General features: G+C 35.0%; 1 protein-coding gene across 1 annotated transcript in view; it reads left to right on the top strand.

The window, feature by feature from the left end:
- The first annotated feature begins 287 nt into the window (after positions 1-287).
- The window catches only part of LOC148943692 (integrator complex subunit 12-like), a 30,942-nt gene continuing 9,596 nt past the window's right edge, over positions 288-21,633 (top strand). The window contains exons 1-5 of the mRNA XM_089100911.1: positions 288-578; positions 6,265-6,324; positions 15,457-15,602; positions 18,931-19,078; positions 21,101-21,214. Coding sequence (XP_088957037.1) covers positions 411-578; positions 6,265-6,324; positions 15,457-15,602; positions 18,931-19,078; positions 21,101-21,214 — 636 coding nt within the window. The 5' untranslated portion in view covers positions 288-410. The remainder of the gene's footprint in view (positions 579-6,264; positions 6,325-15,456; positions 15,603-18,930; positions 19,079-21,100; positions 21,215-21,633) is intronic.

The following is a 21,633-nucleotide window of genomic DNA, read 5'->3' as shown; positions in this document are numbered from 1 at the left end:
TCATGACGATTTTTTTTTTTTGCCATCTCTTCAAATTGAACTAGCACTAAACTTAATTTATTGGTGGCGTTAATGTCAAAGCTGGAAATACCTGCAGAACTCATGCAGGTAACTGACCGCTAGGTAGCAGAACAAAGAAGGACGAATTTCACAGGTTTTTTGGCACTTTTTTGCAGGTTTTGAAAAAATTTATAGGGGCAACCCTGTATATTGGCTAATTTTCTTGAATGACACTAAAAGTGTTCTTTTTTGCCTGAGTGGACACTTTTGTCCCTTAAAGTGTTGGCAACCCTGACGATAACAAATTTAAAAGTCTCATGACATTCTATAGTCACAAGGTCCTTGAAGACGTGAGGTGACCTCAAATCAACTCAACAACAACCTAGGATAGTGTTCAACTGTTTGTTGTAATGGCTTCATCTGATCTTGACCCGTCTTTTCAGAAAGCACTGATGTTATTGCATTCAAAATCAAAAGATTCAGCTGAGCAAATGAAAGCCTTACTAGAAGACTTCTTAAGACTCAAGACAGGGAAAGAAGTCAAAGTGAAGTTGCCAGTGAATCCTCCTGCCAAGCTTGTAATAATTCGTTTAAAATATGGAGCTATTTCAAAACGGATGCTCATTAGAATTCAAGAGAGGATTTTCTTATCATAGAAATTAGTTAACTTAGGCTAGGTGAATTATGGATACAAAAATAGATGCAGCCTTTTTTTTGTGCTCTTTCCAAATATAATAATCATCTTTGTCAGAAATAAATTTTTACCCCCACCCCTATGTACTAATTCAGGGTAGGGTAAGACACCCAGTAGTCAGACACTTTAATCACTTTGAAAACTTTTTGACATTTAAACTAGTCTAATTACTGTATTATACCACCTAGAAACTTAATTTTTGTATCAAAAAATTTCTGAAGAATTTCTTAACAAGTAGGTTACTAATTCAAATAGTTTCACTTGTACAGCACCTCCTATTTTTGAATTTACTAACAAGTGACAATTCTGCCTAAACTCGGACATACAAAAGGCTCATTGTAAATAGTTATTAAAATAGTATAAAAGATTCTGTCCAAGAATAGGCAGGTGGCCGACTACTGGGTGTCTTACCCTATATATTTGCACATTAGGGGGGTGAGGGTAAAGTTTACCTTAAATGGTAAAATTCTACTTTAGCTACTTTTGGCTATCTTGGGAAGGGGTTAGATTAGGAAAATGAGACTTTCAGGGATGAGTCTACCGGCTAAAGTATGTCCCGGGAAGGTATTTTGAAGTACCTACCTCCACTCCTTCTCCCTCTAGAGGGTCATGAAATTTGCCTACATGACAGGTCTATACCCATTGAAATTTTGACAAAACAACATTTTACCTTAATTTTCAGTTATCAGTTTCCATGGGCGCCCATAAGCTGAATTCCAGGGGGGGGGGGCAAACTTCGTCTAATTGCTACTTTTAATGCTATATAATAGAAATCTCAGAACAAAAATATAAAAATAAGGCAGCATCATTCATCCAGGGGGGGGGGGCAAGAGCCCCTCCCCCATATGGGCGCCCATGTCAGTTTCTTATTCTCTGGCTTTAGCTCTGAAAATGCAATTTCAGTTATTTGAGCAGAATTTTAAGACATAAATAGTTTATTTCCAAAATTTAGGAAATGTATTTGCATATCTTTAAAACCTTATAAATTGGGATTGAGCAATGTTGTGAAGCTGAAAACAATTTTGTTGTACTTCATTTAAGCAGAAGATCTATTTTGCTAGGTTTCACTTTTATAACTCACATATTTTTAATGATCATCAAAGGCCAGGACCCTCTAGAGAGAGAAGGAGTGGAGGTAGGTACTTCAAAATATCTTCCCAGGACATAATTTAGCCTGTAGACCCATCCCTGAAAGTTTCATTGTCTTAACCTAACCCCTTTCCAAGATAGTCAAAAGTAGCTAAAGTAGAATTTTACCATTTAAACTTACCTCCCATTAACATCAGAAATAAAAATTGCCGGTCAATATCTACCAAATCATATTATTGAGTTAGGACTAAAGTGAATACACCATTTGATGCCTTTTTTATGCTGATTACAAATATAATAAGCATTTCTATTGGAAATGAATTTCCGCCCCCCCCCCTATATATGCCAATTCAGGGTTAGGTTAGGTATAGGCTATATAGGGGGAGGGGGGCTGAAATTCATTTCCGATAGAAATGCTTATTAAATTCGTAATCAGCATAAAAAAAGCCATCGAATGGTGTATTCACTTTATTCCTAACTCAATAATATGATTTGTTAGATATTGACCAAATTGCCCCCCCCTAATGTGCAAATAACCTATATATCCTGAATTGGTATATATAAGGATGGGGGTTAAATTCATTTCTAACAAAAATGATTATTATATTTGGGAAGAGCATAAAAAAGGCATCAAGTGGTATATTCACTTTATTTGTAAGTCAATAATAGGCCTATGATTTGGTAAAAATTTACCTGCTTTTTGAAGTACCTCTTAGTAATAGCCTACTTTGGTGTGTTGTGTTTCTGAACCAAAAATTAAAATAGCCTAATAATAAAGTAGGCCTAGGTCTAGCCTAGTAGCCTAACCTTCCATTTGATTCCTTATTAAACAGTATTTCCAAATACAGGCAAGCCTAATGATGACTTGGCATACCCTAGTCTACTATAACAGAAAAATTCTTTGCCCTCTCCTAATAGGGGCAGATAATGGCTTGCCCTAGACTATACAAAATTTACTGATGTTGTTAGGCTATTTTGTATTGTATATTTTTGTGCTTATTTCTTGTCAACAGTTGGCCAGTACAAATAGGCCTAGTGCCAATTTGAAAATTAAAAAAAACAAAATCAGCAAAGCTTTGTATATATCCTACAGCTCAATAAGGGGGTTGGGGATAGGAAAAAGTTGTCTTGGCATTTGCACATTACATTTAGAACTAATGTTGAATAGAGAATTGACACTGCTAAGCATACTCTATTATGGTAAATTTGCTGCAATAGATCATTTCTAAAGGAAACATGCCAATAAAATAAATACCATGACTGCTTTTCTGATAGAGCCCCCCCCCCCCCTCCTTACCTCTGATGGTTCCAAACATAATCATAAGATATATACAACTTAAACAGTGATATCATACTTCCTTCCATTGTTATTCATGTTTAATATCATTTCAAATGATATTTGACCAACAATTGTGTTGAAATCTCTTGGTAGAAAATTTTTCACCTGGTCAAGAATTCAAGAAAACTAGTTAGCAAAGAAGACATGAAATATCACCAGATATACAACAACAGAAAAATATGTTATTAGAGCTATGTCAAGGGCCATCAGGGAGGGTGAAATATCATAAAAGTGACCATGAAATTTGGAAAAGAATACAAAACAAAATAATCTAATGGGTCTATTTATATTTTATTAGCATGTTTTCTTTAGATGTGGTCAACCATGGCAAAATTTATCTATTTTATTATTATAGTATTTATCTTAGAAGAGGTCATGCACAAGAATGTTATTCATGTATCTCCACCTTAACCTGTTATATCTCCTTTTTGTCTTCCTTCTCCAAAGATAACTGATGTTGGGTGACTGTAGACAGACTTTATTACCAATGTCTAGCAATCAAGGTAAATTATAGATGCTGGATCAGCAAGAATATCAGGAGCATATCTCCTTTTCCTCTTCCTTCTCCAAAGATAACTGATGTTGGGTGACTGTAGACAGACTTTATTACCAATGTCTTAAATTGCAATGTCTAGCAATCAAGGTAAATTATAGATGCTGGATCAGCAAGAATATCAGGAACATCCCACACATTTTACCACTTTTGATCAACTGACTTCTTGAAAGCATCAATACTTGGTGCAGTAACTTTTTTTTCTTTTTTTTTTTAGCAACTGAGTTCAATTGGCTTCTTTTCTGACATAATTATACAACTGGAAGGAGGATTCTCCAATATTTCTTTGCTTAAAGAGTGCAATAACACATCCACTTTCTCTTCTGTCACTGAGAAAGATAGAATCTTGACTCCCTCAAGACACAATGGGTTGTCAATATATTTTATGAGCTTCATTATATATTTTTATACAGCAAATAGTGCCCCATTTGCTTCCCTTGTTGTGATGGGTAGTAACAAACATGACAAGCTCAACTTTAGGCCAGATTAAGGCTTTGTCATGATAGAATGTGAGTGGCTGCTGAAGATCTGTTTGATTACACCCTATAATTGCATAGCCTTTGCTGCAGTTGTCTAAACTGGATAAAATTTGAGCTTCCTGTCTACACTGACTCCAGGATCTCTCTCAGAATTGTTTGGAAGGAGGTAATGTTGTAATCCATCTGCTGAAGCCATGCAATACTGCTGCGTTTTTTTTTTCTTCAAAGAGTATTGTATTAAACCTCTTGATATTGAACTTCAGATGCCACAGTTTATAGCAAACTGTAAGTAAGGAGCAACTTGACTCAATGGTAACCAAAAGTAAAAAAGAGAATTTTCATAAAAATAAACACAATAGAGAAAATTTGCCTGATATTATGAAAGGAGGGGAGGAGGGAACAACCCCAAAACATCAAGCAATCTTAATCAAAATTATGCCATCAGATTCAGCATATCAGATAACCCTACTGTAGAGGTTTCAAGTTCACCTCTATAAATATGGAATTTTGTATTTTTGGCCAAGAGAAAGGTCATGGGTTAATTTTTATTAGTTTTTTTCCCCAGAGGTGATTGTAGCAACCCAATGGTCCTAAAAGATCAAAAGAGGGCTCATTTGAACAGAAACCAAAGGTTCTACTGTCCTTTTTAAGTATCCAAAAGCATTGGAGGGCAACTAGCACTCCTTCTGTGCCCCTTTTCCCCTGAAGATATTTGACAAAATTTTGAGATAGTCATTTCATTCATCATAGTTGAGAGGTCCAATAACTATGCCCTTGGAGATGGCATGACCTCCCACAGCTCATGGGTAAAGGGCTGTAAGTTATGAAATTTGGTATTTGTTCACATATAGTATGTGTTATTGAGAAAATAATGATATTTTTTGGGAAGAAATTAATTTGGGACTTTCCAGGGGGGTCAGGAGGGAATGTTCCAAGGGAAATTTTACATGGGGAAAGGGGAACAGTTTTTTCAACTGAAAGTAAGGAGTAATATTAAAATTTAAAGTGAAACAAAAGTTATTCTTTATATGTTGGAGGGATGTCTATTCCTTAACCAAAGATTTTGTAGAATTTGGTGTTGATGTTACCTTATATTACCTTAATCACACTGGCCAATGATAAGGACAAATCTAGTGAATGCTGGTCACTGATGATGATAACTCAACTCATTAGATGCATCCCACATTGTGTGTAAATGGTTTAAACACCCCATATGTTCAAATCATTTGTAACAGGAAATGCTGCCACTAGATTGGGAAAGGTCTATGTGAGTTTTTATTGTAGCATTTCTCAAACTTTTTACCCTATAGGTAACACAGAAATTCAGGGTGCAAAAGATTTCTGATATGCAAAATTTGATATTTCAAACTTCTCAAGACAGGTTCTTCACCTTAGACCTATAAGGTTATGTAACTCTGCCTCTAGAGGTACTTAGTGCACCAGAAAAGATTGTCTAGTCTTCTTGGTATCCTGTGGCCATCACCAAATCCTCTCATTTCTATTTTGAGGACAGTTAAGAGCAGGAGTTGAACTGGTATATGCAGCAGAGCATGACGTTTTTCTGCCTCAGCTGGCATCTGAAATGCATATGTTACTTTGGAAGTTATTTAAGTGTTAGCTCACTACCAAGGGCTGCTCTTGGGAGCAGCCTTGCTAGCTCACTACCAAGGGCTGCTCTTGGGCTGCTCCTTTCCTCATTGATCCTGCAGGTTGCTGCTGTAAACATGTATGTTCAAAGGCCAAAATGCAATGCTTTTTTCATTTATATGCCATTCTTTAGCTGCTTATACAAGTGTGAACAGAACATTACATAAATTGACAAGAAGTGTGGGAAGAGGGAGTGGAGGTTTGACTAAGAGGTTTCAACTCAAGGGCACTACAGGTTTAGAAGACCTTAAAGCTCTCAAATAGATTAAGGTGATTACTACTGTAGGGTATGAATTTGGCAAAAGGGAAAAATTTTGTTTGCCAGATTATCTTTATCCTGTTGAAAAGCATACATGTTTGATTATCATAGGATACTAAGGTAACAAAGTTAGGGTTGTCTCCAATTTCCTATTTTTACTTTGTGCTCTTCACTTTGAAACTTCACCTTCTGTTTGTTTTACAGGTAGCCAAAACAGGCGGTATTCCAGTATTAGATCAGGAACTGAAAAGAAAATCAGAAAAGGTATTTATTTTATTTGTTGAAATTATCATAGTAATTAATGTTCCAGTTGGAATCATATTTCAGGAGAAGAGAGGGAAAGGGCAGCACAAATATGAAAACAAAATTGCTGAATTTTATTTTGTTTTAGCCCAGCTTATAGGGTAAAGGCACCAATGATTTGACAGTGTAATTTTGGAACCACTGCCAAAATTTTCCTTCAAAAAAGGATAACTCTGCTTAGTTGTGACTTGGAACACCCTCTCTTAAAGCCTTTGTTATATTTTGATAATGCAAAACATGGACACTATATTCAATATACACAGATAAGAAAAGAATATTCACTGGACTTATTAGGAGTTTCAGTAACTCATATGCCAGGGGTAGGAAACATGAAATTAGGTGATATAGAATTCGTTTACTCAGACAGTATGGATGTGGTGCATAGATAGGTAGTAGGGCTCATTATGAATAAGGAAGCTACTAAGTCTTGTTTAGGCTGGAAAGGTATTAATAATAGAATACTAATTACTCATTTCATGACTAAAAAGTTCAGGGTATCAGTTATAGTAGTATACGCTTCTGTAGAACCAACTGACAGAGATACTAGTGACTCAGATGAGTTTTACTTACAGTTACAGGAGCAAATAGACAGGGTCCCAGGTAGAAATATGTTGTATTAAATCAGGAGTTAAGCAGGGTTGTGTTCTATCCCCCTTTATATGGATTATTTTGATTGACTTTGTCTTAAGGAGCACAGGAAAGGCAATGGGAGACCATGGAATCAAATCGGGAGGAAAAAGTCTCCTGGGCTTAAGGACTTATGCTGGATTATGCTGATGATCTAAGCATCCTAGATGAAAGTGTAAGCAAAATGAATGAAGTTTTAGAGGTTTTGCGAGTTCAGGGTGCTAGAATAGGTTTAAAAATTAATATTTTAAAGACTAAGTCACCAAGGCTAGGAATAAGTGAAGATGAAAAGGTGACTGTTGGGTAATGAAAAGATTGATCAGGTGGGCAGCTTCACTTACCTTGGTAGTATTATTACTAAAGATGGTGAGAACAGTGAAGATGTTAAAAGTAGAATAGCCAAGGCTCAGGGTGTTTTTTCAGGTTAAAAAAGTTTGGAAGAATAGGAATATAAGTCTGCAAACTAAGATTAGCACATTAGAATCTACAGTGATGACAGTGGTCAAATATGGCTCTGAGGCATGGGCGCTCAGAAAAGCGGATGAAGATTTGCCAGATGTTTTCAAGAGAAATTGCTTAAGGATTGTTCGGGGTCCCGGCTGACTGACCGTATTTCAAACAATAGGCTATACGAAAAATGTGGTTCAATACCGCTCTATAGGGCTATAATGAAAGAAAGGTTGAGGTGGCTAGGGCACGTTGTGTGGATGAAGGATGACAGATTGCCGAAGATTGTTCTTTTCGGCCAACCGTCTAGGGCTAAACGGAAAGCTGGTAGTCCATGTCTGTGGTGGGAGGACGTCATAAAGAAAGATTTAAAGGAAATGGGAACTTCGTGGGCGGGTGTAAAAAGGGGGGCTTTAAATACATTGGGATGGAGGAGGAGCGTGCGTAGCTGCGTTGACCTCAGGCGGCTTGGTGCTGCGATGAGTTTTTAGTAGTAGTAGTAGTAGTAATTCTATCAGTTTCCTGTTTTCGACACAAAATGAGCTCCCAATAATTTTTTAGCTATGTAATGTTCAAACTGTCATTACTTGGTTATTTTTTGGAAAAAAAAAGTTTGGATCAGCACCAATGCATCAAGATACATCTGATCTTCTCTAAAATGTAGCTATATTGGCTTTTTATTGATAAAATTAAGTTAAACTGGTGGCTAATATTATATTGACAAAACCAAGGCCGTAACCAGAGGGGGGTTGGGTGAGTTTGAACCCTCCCGAATTTTTTTTTACCCATAAATCATAACAAAAATGGATATAAACAAATTTTATATGCGTTTTTTGATATGTTTTTTGTGTACCCCCCTCCTCCGAAAAAAACCTTTAGTAAAACCGTCTCCAAAAAAAAAAAAATCCTGGGTATGGCTTTGGGCGGAACTATGTTCCAAGTGTCGAAAATTCTTGTCTCATGTAGTGGAATACCAGACCAACTTCTTCTCATGTCTCATGTAGAAGAAGACCAACTAAAAATGTTCCTTTGGCCAAATTCAAATGTAGATATTGCCATCTATTATGAGATTCCTTTCTTTTGAGAATATCTTCTAGTAACTTTGTCAAAATTTTCGACAGACAGCAATTGGCCCTGTCGAAATTTAGGTGACAATGTCGAAACTTTTGGTGTCAAAATTCAAGGGTCCTCTGACGAAAACGTAGTTTTCGAATTTATGGGTACTTTCTCAACTACAAGAGATTTTGATGATCATTACTTTTAATAATATTTCACATGAAAAAAACATTAAAACAGTTTTTTTTTAATCATGGTTTTACTGATTTGATGCTAGATTTCTCCATCATCTGAGGGAATGATGCTTACCCTCATGCTATGTTCATATTTTTAAGCATTTGAATTGATTGATCACAACACCCTAATTCATTTATCACTGAATAAATTTGAGGTACACCCTCTCTTATTAAATTTTCTACATGTTTTCTTTCAAATAGATCCCAAGCTGTAAAATACAAAATATTTTCTGTGGACCCCTCCTTAATTAGCGTGGAATTGCTATCTTACCAAAATGCTAATGAAACATGTTAAACTCCTTGGTGTCAGGTTCTTCCAATAATCTTAAGTAAGATATGCATATTTCAAGAATTCAAGACTTTCCAGACAAAGGATAGTCAAAACTAAAATTTTTTAAAGTGGATTAAATTGGTAGATTAACTTTGAAATGGCCAAATGTAGACAGCACTTTAACTGTGAACAACAAAGAAATCTTTGCTAGACCATTAAAGCTGAGAGAAAAAGAGCCATTCCAGATAGCATTTATAAAGAGACCTATATCACAGTATTATATCACACATTATATTATAGAAACCTAAGTCACACAATTACACTCCACATTATTATCCAATTTCGTCCCTATACTTGAGGCAATTTTTCAGTTTTTTGCTTCCACTATCTGAATAGTATTTTATAATTTACACATGTCGAATCCACCTGGATCTGCCCAAAAGTATTCCCCAAGTCTTGCGACGCGTGTCGAATTGGGTTCCGACTTAAGCAACTGTCACATACAAGGAAACAATATCAAAGGATAAGACAACACTTTATAGAGTATAATAGAGGAAGAGAAAAGTCTCATATATACACAAAATTTTTCTAATTATTTGTCAAAAAAGTTGTAAATTCTTCCCAATGATAACATAGTGCACACAAATACATCTCAAAAGGAGGCATTCAAGCTGAATCAGTGGTAATTCGCAGATTCAACAGAATCATTTCGTGCTGGAATAGATCATTATTTTGTTTGATGTATTTTGTATTATTAGTTCAGTTTGATGAGAATATCATATTGAGCTGTATTTTTGCACAGTGTAATAGTATAACAATTTGTGTTCACTACTTTTGACAAGCAACTAGAAAAGTTTTTCAGTTGTGTTTTCTTTATATATAGTGTTTTTCACCTTTTTAAGTAGTATTCATGAATATTTTAGTTGTTTATTCATATTTTTTTGTTTGATAAGGGTCTTTGACTGAAGCTGTTCCCACAACTGACTTGCAAGAAAGATAAAATCAAAAGATACTTCTCATCATATTTGTAAGGGCTAATATTAGTAGGCTAATACCTTTTTTTTTCCTCTCGTTTTTTTAGTAGGTTTTTCAGTTGAGTGGGTTTTTCGGTTTTCTTTTATAATTTAGTTTTTCATTTCAATTAGTCTACTTTTTTTGTTAATAAAGGTCCTAAAATCTTTAGTTGACTAAAAGTTGCTTCACAATTAAATTGTAAGAAATATCTGTGATTCTTTTCCATCTTCTTATGCTTTAGTTTTCCATTTTTGTTTTTATTTTTTGTATGTTGCATCTTTTCTTGTAGGTTTTAGTTATGTATTTTGTTGTTCTGCTTCAAAACATTTACGCCTCTTTTATTTTGTTCAGTGTTGTAATTAAAAGTTTTACCCATAGTTATATACCTCTATATTATCGTTTTATTTATTTAACATCAATACTTATTCAAATTCATTTAATTCAAAAACAAGATATAGATCTCGCGGGCAAAGCCCAAATATGATGTCTCTTAGTCATAATTAACGAAATAAAGTTGTATGATAAAACTTTGTCATGATAAATAAAATAAAGGATAAAAACACTTGAGATTGAGAATAAAATTGTCTGATAAAACTTCGGCGGGATAAAATAAACTAAACAATAAAAACACTAGAGATCATTGTAATACTTCACAAAGCTTGGCACAAAGCTTTTACTGTAGCGCATGGTGTTACAGTGAACTGAGGTCATTTTCGGAACATTCTCAGCCACTTCCTTGGGGGGACGAGATCTTATAGGGACAAAAGGTGGGGGAAGGAATGATCGGTAGATGGGATGTTGAAGGAGGGTGGAGCCAAATCTTTGGCATAATTTTCCTCGGCGGGAAGAAAGGGATTCAAGTTTAAATTCTTTGAGGTAAAAGGAGTAAGATAGAGGGGAACCGCCATAAATGATTTGCAGTGATCTCTTCTGAACTCATTCTATTTTATCAGTTTCATCCTGGGTAAGGGCAAAGTGCCAAACCGGACAAACATATTCAACTAAGGGGCGGATGAAAGTGTGAAATATTAGTTTCAGCTTGTCCTTAGAAACTCGAAATTTTTCCAGTGTTTTTAGCATTTGGATTGCGCTGTTAGCTTTTTTTACAATTGTCTTTGTATTCTCCCGCCATGAGAGGTCAGAAGAAATCACCACACCAAGTAAAGTTATTTTATGGCTTATTAGCTCGGAAGCAATAGGAGGTTCGAAAGACAGTTGAGTATTCTGAAGAAAAGAAAATGTTGTGACCGAGCATTTGTTTAGTTCAGCCGCCTATGAGGTAACTTGGTTGATGAAACCAGCAGCATTGCTCTTCGAATCCTTAGATACGATTTCCGTTAAGGACAAGTCGTCAACATGTTTCCATCTGTCCTCCAACTCAGCAGAAATTTCATTTATCGTGAGGAGGAAGCCCAGTGCCCCGATCACAGTTCCTTGTAGAATTGCACAAAAACTGGTAGAGAAGTGGAAAATTGGCCTTTGTACTTCACAATTTGCTCTCTATTTGTTAAGAAACTTTTAATGATTTAAATAGTAAAGCTGGGTATATTTTTTTCTGCCATTTTTTCTAAAAGGATTTTGTGATGAACAAGGTCAAATGCTTTTCTGAAATCAATTGCAATTAAATTTATCCATTTTCCAGGTTCATCCAGGAGTTTTAAAATAAAATCAATTAAATTAACGAGGTAATGAACTGTCGAACACTTAGGGATGTTACCAAATTGCTTTCGATCAATTACTTTCAAAAGATATTTTTTCAGCAATGCGGCAACAAGGCTTTCGTATATTCTGCTAAAAACTGACGTAACTGTGATCGACCGGACACCAGAGAAATCATTAACTGCCCCTTTTTTGGAATGGGGGTAATAAACCCTTTCTTCCATTTATTTGGAAAATATCCTGTTTTTGTTATATTATTGAAAATTATCTGAAGGGGAAATGATAATTCTTTAGCAAATGCTTTAATAAGAGCAACTGGAATGTCAAAAGGGGCAACGGAAGTTCTTTTTAGCAGAGAGTTTACGGATTATAATTGCCGATGAAATATCAGCAATTAAATTATCATCTGAAGGAGTAGTTAAACTTACTGGAGGATCCTCGGGTGGACAATTGAAGACTGCACAATTGAAGCAAAATGGGCATTTAAATCATTCGCGGTTTTCTCTAGAGGCTCCTCCTTCATGAAGTCAACTGGTTGAGAACTTTTGCCAGTCAGACTTTTTACTTTACTGAAAAACTGCGACGGTTTGGACTCCAAAAGATGGTCAACTTCATTTTCATAGTAATTTGCTTGTGCCTTTTTGATTTTCCATTTTATTTGGCTTGCCAACTGTTTTGCTTGGTTCACTTGACCTTTTCGTATAAGGTGCAATTTATGTTTTATCAGTTGCTTTATTTTGAATTTACGTATGGTTTAACACTAGAACAGAATTTAGTCTTACGTTCGGGAAAGCACTCGAGAAATTTTGAATTTAACTTATTATGGAATTCTTCTACTTGGGAATCCAAGTCTTTAGCTGAAGAGACCGCGACCCAGTTTTCTCCCGTTATCCAGTCACTGAATTGCAGCAGACCATGGTCAGTGATCGGCCTTGAATTAACTTTGGTTACTGAAAATTTAATTTTTAATTTTTCCAAGGGGTTTCACTGTAACATATAATGATAACTTCCACCAAGTGGTGCTAGTTTTCTTGGATTCTGGTAGTATTCCGAAAGATTTGTCAGGATTACACCCAGAGAAGTATCCCCCTTAGTTGTTGGGAAATCGACTAGAGTTTTAAGGTTAAGTGACCTGGCCAGCGATTTGCTATCGAGCTTGTTAGCATCTCCGAACATTACTACTCCAAAATATGGGTGAGTTCTCTGGACGTAATCTGTCGATTCCTGCAGCTTCTCCCAAAAAGCTTTTCTTGCTGCAGCTGGCTGACCAGGTGAATAATAGAAAACACACACTGCTATGAAAGAGAGCGGCCTAGGGAGTCGCTTAGGTTGGGCTATGACCCAAATAATTTCATCATTATCTTCAAGAAAAGGTATATTTAAAAGCTGATGTTTAAAATATTCGTGCACGAGCGTCATAATTCCTCCTCCTTTTTTCCCAAGAGGATGGTCATCAGGCCGAAGTTTAATAAAAGGAGAAAAGTTAGGAACCCTCAATAAATTAAGATCTTGCCGGTGGACCTCGGAAACACAGATAACGGAAGAGCCAAGCATTTGAGCCATAGTCTGAAGTTCAGTAAATTTCTCTAGATTTAAACTTTCGGCGTTGCTGTAAAGGAAAGAAGGAAATACGTAATGTTTGTCATGAAACTCCCGGGAAAAAGGTTTATTTTGGAATTTCTTGCCCCCTATCGCGACTGGGGCAGCAACAGGATTATTCAAACTGAAGTCACCAACAATATTTTCCTTCTGCAGGGAAAGGGGTAAAGGGGAGGGGGTATAGAATAAGAACGGGGCTGGTTGTTGATTGGCTGTTGAGGAAAAGGGATCGGGGGGGGAGGAGGAGGGAGGGGTTCTAAGAGGCTCCTGAGATGTGTCATAGGAGGGATGGTGTACTGAAAAGGGTTGCTTGGCTCCCAAGGAAGGTGACCTGCGTTGGAGCCCAAGGGTGTCCCTTCTTTTTTAGAGCTCAGAATGATTTGTTTTGAATTTTCTGCTGTTGTCATCGTCGAAGTGGGGTATTTTTTGAGGAGCTTAGGTCAGTACGGTTAAAATGCGCTAGTCTACAATTTTCATCTAAGCATCTAAAACAAGGGCACATCTTTATATGATCAAGGACACATTCAATACTACTACATGACTTGGCGAGGAAACTATAACATGGATTTAGGAACCGGCAGTGAATACCAAATTTACATGCTCCTTCTTCGAAAAATTTACACACCCCTTTTGACTTGGGCTGTTCAGGGCAAGGTCGAACTGTATTTTTGTTTATCAGGGTCACTTTATTTTCATGAGCAAATTTGCAAATAGCTTCCCTCTTGCAAAAACCATTCCGAAAGAACCAACACTCTCTTTTACATGGTGGCTTGATTATTTTCTAGAAAATGATTTGTAAGTCCTCTTCCTGTAACTTGTCAATCGGAATCACATTATTTTCATCACTTGCAGCTATGTCAGTATTATTATTCACCACACTTGGAAGGGGAATATCCGCTTTAACTGACGTCACACTTACAGCATTCATTTCGCGTTGGTTATTTTGGGCGGCTGGCCGGGTACCAAGTTCATGGCCGCTTGGGATTTGATCCAGCGGAAACCGGTTTTGAAACTGATTTATCTGCATCTTCAGAGAATCGATTGTTGTTGTTTTTTTCGTCGACTAAGATGTACAGCTTAAGGCATTATTGCATACACATCGCAACCTTTTAAGAAACATACCTGACTTCATTGTCAAGCTTATAGATAAAAGAATCACGGGCTTAAAGTTCATTCTCAAGGGTAGGGCATTTATTTCTGACCGCTGAAATTTCTCGTATATATTCTCCACAATCGACATGGGGAGTTTTCTGTTTTATGCTGGGCCTAGTTATTGTCTTTGCTTGGGGATTGGAGGACCTGGGAGTAACTATAGGCGTAGTAACTATAGTAACTAACTTCTCTCTTAAACCAAGAGTAATCTTTGCACATTTGGGGTGCCACCATTGGCTGCATTTAGTGCACTGAACTTTCCCACTGGTTGCTGGGTTTCTACATTCAGGATAATAATATTTAGGCATTATTAAAAGGGAAATTATTGATTCTGATTGACGGAAGGATCTGCCCCTCTCCTGCTCACCAATTAGGGTGACGTTAATGTCTTATTAAATCACTTTACGTCTACACTGTTTGAATGCTCAAAACTAATAATATTTCTTAATCTCTTACTGCAGTCAGTTTCACTTGTTGCGCAATCCAACTAGATTCAAAGTTCAATCCAGCTTATGTCCTCGCGGAATATGAAGAATCTAGGTCAAGTTTACCAAAAGTCCACTGTTATTTATTCGTAACTTAATCCTTTAAACGATCTCTTGAAATGATCTCTTAATTAACTCCGGTCACTGAATTAATTCAAGAACATACCGGAGTTCAAATTTAATATATCCAATCTAGATAGATGTTTTCACCTTGAGATCTGAACTTAAAAACCCAATAACTTAAAAACCCAATAAAAGTGGGCTCTTGTTTGAGACCAATTATGAAAGAAAAGGTTTATGAAAAATAATCTTATTTAAAAGGCCTTGAACACTTAATCTGGAGGCTTTATTTTAAATAAGGAGCATAAATTTAAGATTTCTTTTAGCCAATATCTCAAAGGCCCCACAACTTCTTAATTTGGTCATGTTTTATTCAATCTGAATACTTCAATTTCTGCAGAAATTTAGGTTCATTTTTTTTTTTACTATTATGCTGTTGTCATGTTTTTATGCATAGATTTAACATACCTTCTTTCCCCTTTTTTAGAATGAAGATCTATTTGACGTTCCACTATCTCTGAGGGATAATAAACGATTAAAATTGGACGAGTCTTCAACCAAAAAAGCTGCAGTTGCAGAAGAAGCAGACGACCTTGTCTCTGAAATAATGGATTTCGCTTGTCTTGTCTGCAAGTAATTGCCTTTTTTCCTTAGAAAATTTAGGGGTTATTTGTCCTTTTCCTTTTAGTAAAGCAACAAGACAGGATTCCCAGAAATACTACTACTACTACTAACAACTCATCGCAGCACCAAGCCGCCTGTGGCCAACACAGCTACGCACGCTCCTCCTCCACCCCAATCTATTCAAAGCCTCCCTTTTTACACCCGCCCAAGAAGTTCCCATTTCCTTTAAATCTTTCTTTATGACGTCCTCCCACCCCAGACGGGGGCGACCTGCTTTCCATTTAGCCCTAGACGGTTGGCCGAAAAGGACAATCTTCGGCAATCTGTCATCCTTCATCCGCACAACATGCCCTAACCACCTCAACCTTTCTTTCATTATAGGCCTAGAAAGCGGGATTGAACCACATTTTTCGTACAGCCTACTGTTTGAAATACGGTCAGTCAGCCGGGTACCCAGAACAATCCTTAAGCAATTTCTCTGGAAGATATCTAGCAAATCTTCATCCGCTTTTCGGAGCGTCCATGCTTCAGAGCCATATTTGACCACTGTCATCACTGTAGCTTCTAAGATTCTAATTCTAATTCCCAGAAATAGGGTCTAAAGTATAGCCATCTGCCCATGGATTCCAGAGTATATTTACTGGGGAGGGGGTCAGTATTCTTTCCAGTTTGACTTTATTAATTTTCTCAAGCTTTATTCAAGATTGTCCAAAGTGATCACAAACTTGTCTTTCAAATGGTTCTGTTAGTGACTCAAAATTTCTTTATGTTAAAATTCTAGGAATTCTCTTTTGCTCCAAAATTAAATCGTACGCCTCTTATTTCATGACAAAATTGCTGTCAGCTTTTTCTTCCTTTCTGAGTCTACTGTCCAATGTTTATAGTATTGTATATAGTATAGTATATAGTATAGTATAGACGTCTTATTATTATGAAAGCCAACCCATGGGTGCCTCAAAATGTATTGGCAACTTGTCTATAGTATGTCTATAGTATTGACAACTTGTCTATAGTATGTCTATAGTATTGACAACTTGTCTATACTATGTTTATAGTATAGTATATAGTATAGTGTAGACGTCTTATTATGAAAGCCAACCCATGGGTGCCTCAAAGTGTGTTGGCAACTTGTCTATAGTATTGACAACTTGTCTATACTATGTTTATAGTATAGTGTAGAGGTCTTATTATGAAAGCCAACCCATGGGTGCCTCAAAGTGTATTGGCAACTTGTCTATAGTATTGACAACTTGTCTATACTATGTTTATAGTATAGTATATAGTATAGTATATTATAGTATATAGTATAGTATAGACGTCTTATTATGAAAGCCAACCCATGGGTGCCTCAAAGTGTATTGGCAACTTGTCAGAGCGGAAACAAGTGCTAGTGTTGATAAAAAAAAACCATCAAGGCCATCTAGCACTTGGTGTCTCTTGCCATTTTCTCAAGCTTCTTAGGGGCATTTTTCTTGGAAACTGAGATCAGAAACTTACAACTACAGTAATTTTACCAGTTTCACTAATTACACTGATCTTTTTTTATTATTACGCTAAAAAAAATGCCAAACAATAGATGGTATTGGTTTTTTTTTTTTTGTCAAAACTAGCGCCAGGTTTCGACATTGCAAGATGCCTATTCTCTTTATACTGGATACAAGTCACTACCTAATCTTTTATTATCTTGTTACCTGCGAACTTTTTATTTTCTTTTACATCAAACTTATATTTCTTTCACTACCTTAGTAAGACCTGATTTGAGTCTGTTAATTGCCTATCACATATTATAGAATAAACTTCCTGGGTCAGCTCGTGAGAGTCACTGGTACAGTTTAAGCAAATAAAATAGTTTAGTGGCCGTTCTGCCCTGGGGAAAAATCTTGATTAGTCCCCGCCTCTCTGTCTCCTAAAAAATTGCACGCTAAATGTTAACAAAATTTTCATTTATCAACAAAATTTGAACACGGTCTGTTAAATTCGGTCTACTTATGTTTATTTTCTAGGAATTGTGATGAATATATGGGAAAAATGAAAGTTTTGGATTCAATTTTGCTTATACTTACTGCCAATTGTGCCCTCTACTCTACTTTAATATAAATAAAATTTCAAAAATTACACAATAATTATAACCTTCTGATTATTGATTTTAAATTTTGCACCCCTAAAATTTCTGCGCCAGTGGTAAGCGCCCCCTCTGTCCCCCACCCTAAAACCGCCTCTGAAATAGTAATAAGTCGTGGTTAAATCTTTTATTGTTTTTTTCTTTCTTAGTATCTTTCTTCTTTCTCCTTTCTCTTCTTTCTTTCTTCGTGTTGAGTATACAGGGCTTTTTCTTTCTTTTGTGGCTTTTTAAATATTAACCATTTTATAAGTTTTACTAGTTCAGTTACGGGCTTCCATATCCTTGTGAGACATCAAAAATGTGCTCCGAATCAGTTGCCCCAATTCAGGAAAATTTAGGGAGGGATAGGTAAATTGTTTTCCATTTAAAAAAATGTAGATACAAAAACGCGTTTCAAAATTAAGGGACAATTTGCGTCCCTGCTCTCCAATTATATAAGCCTGCCCCAAGCTGGTGCCCCTACTATCAGTGTGAACAGCAAAAGGAATTGATAAGAGCCATGGTTAATTTTAGATTTAAGTAATCGAATAAGGAACAAGTAAGCTATGATTGTTTTGTTTTTTATTGTTTTTTTCCCTTTCTTACTTCCTGTTGTTGAGTATATAGTTTTTTTTGTTTCTTTGCTTTTTTTGTTGCTTTCTAATTATTAACTATTTTGAAAGTGTTAGTAGTTCAGTTGCGTGATCCTACATGCTTCTGAGACATCATGAATGTGCTCTTAATCGGTGGCCCCAGTTCCTGATTATTTAGGGAGAGCGGGGGGCAAAAAAAGTTCGATTTTTTAGAATTATGAAACAAAAAAGGTGTTTCAAAATTAAGGGGAACAAATTCCTCCCCTGCTCCCCAAATTGGCGAATCCAGATTGGCACACCTCCTATCAATTTGAAGAACACAAATAATTGATAAGAGCCATAATCAATTTTAGAATAAGGAATGTATAGTTAATTAGTAGTATAATTGACAACATAAGGAATAATTAAGCTATGATTAATTTTTTTTTTTCAAATATCATGGTTGTTCCGATGATGTTTTTCTGCAGTCTTCGTGTACAGTGTGGGTCTGGTTGTCTTCATGGTCTATCCCTCAATGAGGTCATAAACAGGGGGAGGTAAAGAGATTTCGAATAGACTGGTCTGCCATTTTTCTGTATGCCAATCTGCTTGAAAATTCGTTGGAGATATATTTTGAGACCCGCTTATTGTATTCTTCTTTCAGAGGATTGGATGTGTCATCTGGAAATCAGCTGGTTGAATGTAGGGAGTGTAACGCCCTTTATCACCAAGAGTGTCACAAACCTCCCATATCAGAACAAGACGTCTTGGCTTTCACTTGCACAACATGCCTACGGTCCCCTAAGAAACTGGTATGTTTCTTCTTCTTATTTTCTATTGTTTGTCTTTCTCCTCCCTCTTTTTTACTCTCCCTCCCTCCCCCTTCTTCTTCTTTCCTTTTACCCCCCTCCCTTTCTTTCCATTCCTCCCTTTCTCTCCTCCTTGTTCCTGATCTATATTTTCCAATAGAGCTCCTCCTCCCTTTTCATTCTCTAATCTTCTTACTTGTTGGTTGCATAATTTTTAATGTATTCTTTTGATCACCAAAGGGGTCGGGGAGTGACGTTTAATAGATACTTACGAAAATCATTATTATTGTCAATTTTTCTTATCTCTAGAATGGTTAGTAATTGATTTGGATTATTATAGACAGTTTGCATTGAATACTGCATAGGTCTGAAGCCCTTCGTAGAAATATATACATTAATTAATATTTATGTTTTTATATACTCATCATGAATATATATATATATATATATATATATATATATATATATATATATATATATATATATATATATATATATATATATATTAAAAATAAAGTATATAATTAAATATAATATATAAGATAACAAATATAATATTTAAGGTATTAAAATATTTTATGCTAAAGGTTTAAACTATTTTGCAAAAAATCGGGATTTTAATTAACATTATGTTAATTCAATTGTTCATTTTATATACGAAGGCTAAATTTTATTACACCTGTTTGTATGTTACTAGCTTGAGTAATTTAGCTTATTTTCCGATGCAAAGGGAAATTGCCTGCAGATACTTGATTTTATATGCATGAATACTGTTATTGTAGATTAGTGTTATGTATAGAATTATCATCAACACTTTTAAATTATTATAGAGAGCTTGTATTGAATAATGCGTAGATCTGAATCTCTCCATAGATATAATATAACTTTATATAACTAAAACTTTTATATAACTAAAAATTTATATTTGTTTTGTGCTCTTTAAAAAAATTTATGTAAAGTGTTATATATAAAATAAAATATCATATGAAATATTTAAGATATTGAAATATTTTATATTAAATGTTTAAAATATTTAGCAAAGTCAGAATTTTTATTATTGTTTGTCAATCAAATAATTTTTTTTTGTATAGAAGAAATATTTGCGTTTGATTTTATATGCCTGGATATTATTGTAGATTATTTTTATGTATAGAATTATTATTAATGCATTTAGATTATTATAGACAGTTTGCATTGTATACTGCGTAGACCTAAATTTCCTGATATAGATATTTAAAACACAATATCTGTGTAAAATACTATGTATAAAGTAAAACATCGTATAAAATTTAAATACTAAAATATTTTATACAAAATGTTTAAAATAGTTTGCAAAAACTCTGAACTTTTATTAACGTGATATTAACTAAATACTTCATTTCAAATATAAAAAAAAATACATTCGATTTTATATGCATGGATAGTGTTATTGTAGATTGTTATTATGTAGATAATTATTATTAATACATTTATACTATTATAGATAGTTATATTATATAGATATATATCTATTATATAGATAGTTTGTGTTGAATGGTGTGGAGATCTGAGTCTCTGTACATAAATATTTACATTTCTTATATACTCTTTATAAAAATATGTGTATAAATAGTTAAAGCAAAATATTTGTATATTACATCAAAATAAATTATTATATAAAGTATTTTAGACGTTAAAATATTTTATATTAAATACCTAAAATACTTGGCAAAAAGTCTGGACCTGTATTAACGTGATGTTGGTCAAATAATTTATTTTATATAGAAAAATATTTGTATTTGATTTTATGTGTATGGATATTGTTATTGTTGATTATCATTACGTATAAGATCATTTATACCCTAAAATAAAGGGTGACAACGTACTAATATAGAAAGAAGCTGAAATAATAGTCTTATAATATCAGTATAAAAGAATGGGCAATTAAGCCCTTTTACTAGACACAGTTAAAATACCTTATCGTTTATTACTTCTCTTTTTTTTGTAAAGTAATAATTTTACCAAGGCTTTATTAATATTATTCAGGGACAGAAAACTTCTGGTGCATCAGGAATCAAACCTTCAAAGACCGACGCTATGACTTCAATTTCTACATCTTCTGGAAAAGATCTAAGCTATAAGAAAAGCGAAAAAGATAAGGTGATATGGGTTTATCTACTTTTTCTTGGTATTTGTATAAACAGACGGATTTTCTGGTTGTTACTGATTTGAACATCTTATTAACATCTTGTAAACCTCTTATAAACATCTATTTGTTTTGGAGTTTTTTCTTCTTTTTTCTCTCTTCTCTGGTCTCCTTGTCCTGTCTTGACATTTTCTCTCCTTGCTATTTAAGTGTGATCTGTTGTATTCCTCGAAATATTCAGATCATTTTTGATTTGTTATCGTGCTTTTCATCTTATTATGTGTATTTATTGATGTATGAAACAAAGAAGAGAAAAGATATAATAAATAAAAATAAAGTCAAATGAGGGTTTTGTCAGCCAGTAGCAAAATATGAAAACAAAAACAAGCAAATATTTCGACAAGAACCTCGGCCAAGTCGTCTTCAATGCTCA

This window comes from Artemia sp. Qi Xiang Cuo, chromosome 15 (assembly GCF_049724085.1).
Source record: "Artemia sp. Qi Xiang Cuo chromosome 15, ASM4972408v1, whole genome shotgun sequence".
NCBI classification, from domain to species: domain Eukaryota; kingdom Metazoa; phylum Arthropoda; class Branchiopoda; order Anostraca; family Artemiidae; genus Artemia; species Artemia sp. Qi Xiang Cuo.
This window is presented reverse-complemented; position numbering and strand designations above follow the sequence as displayed.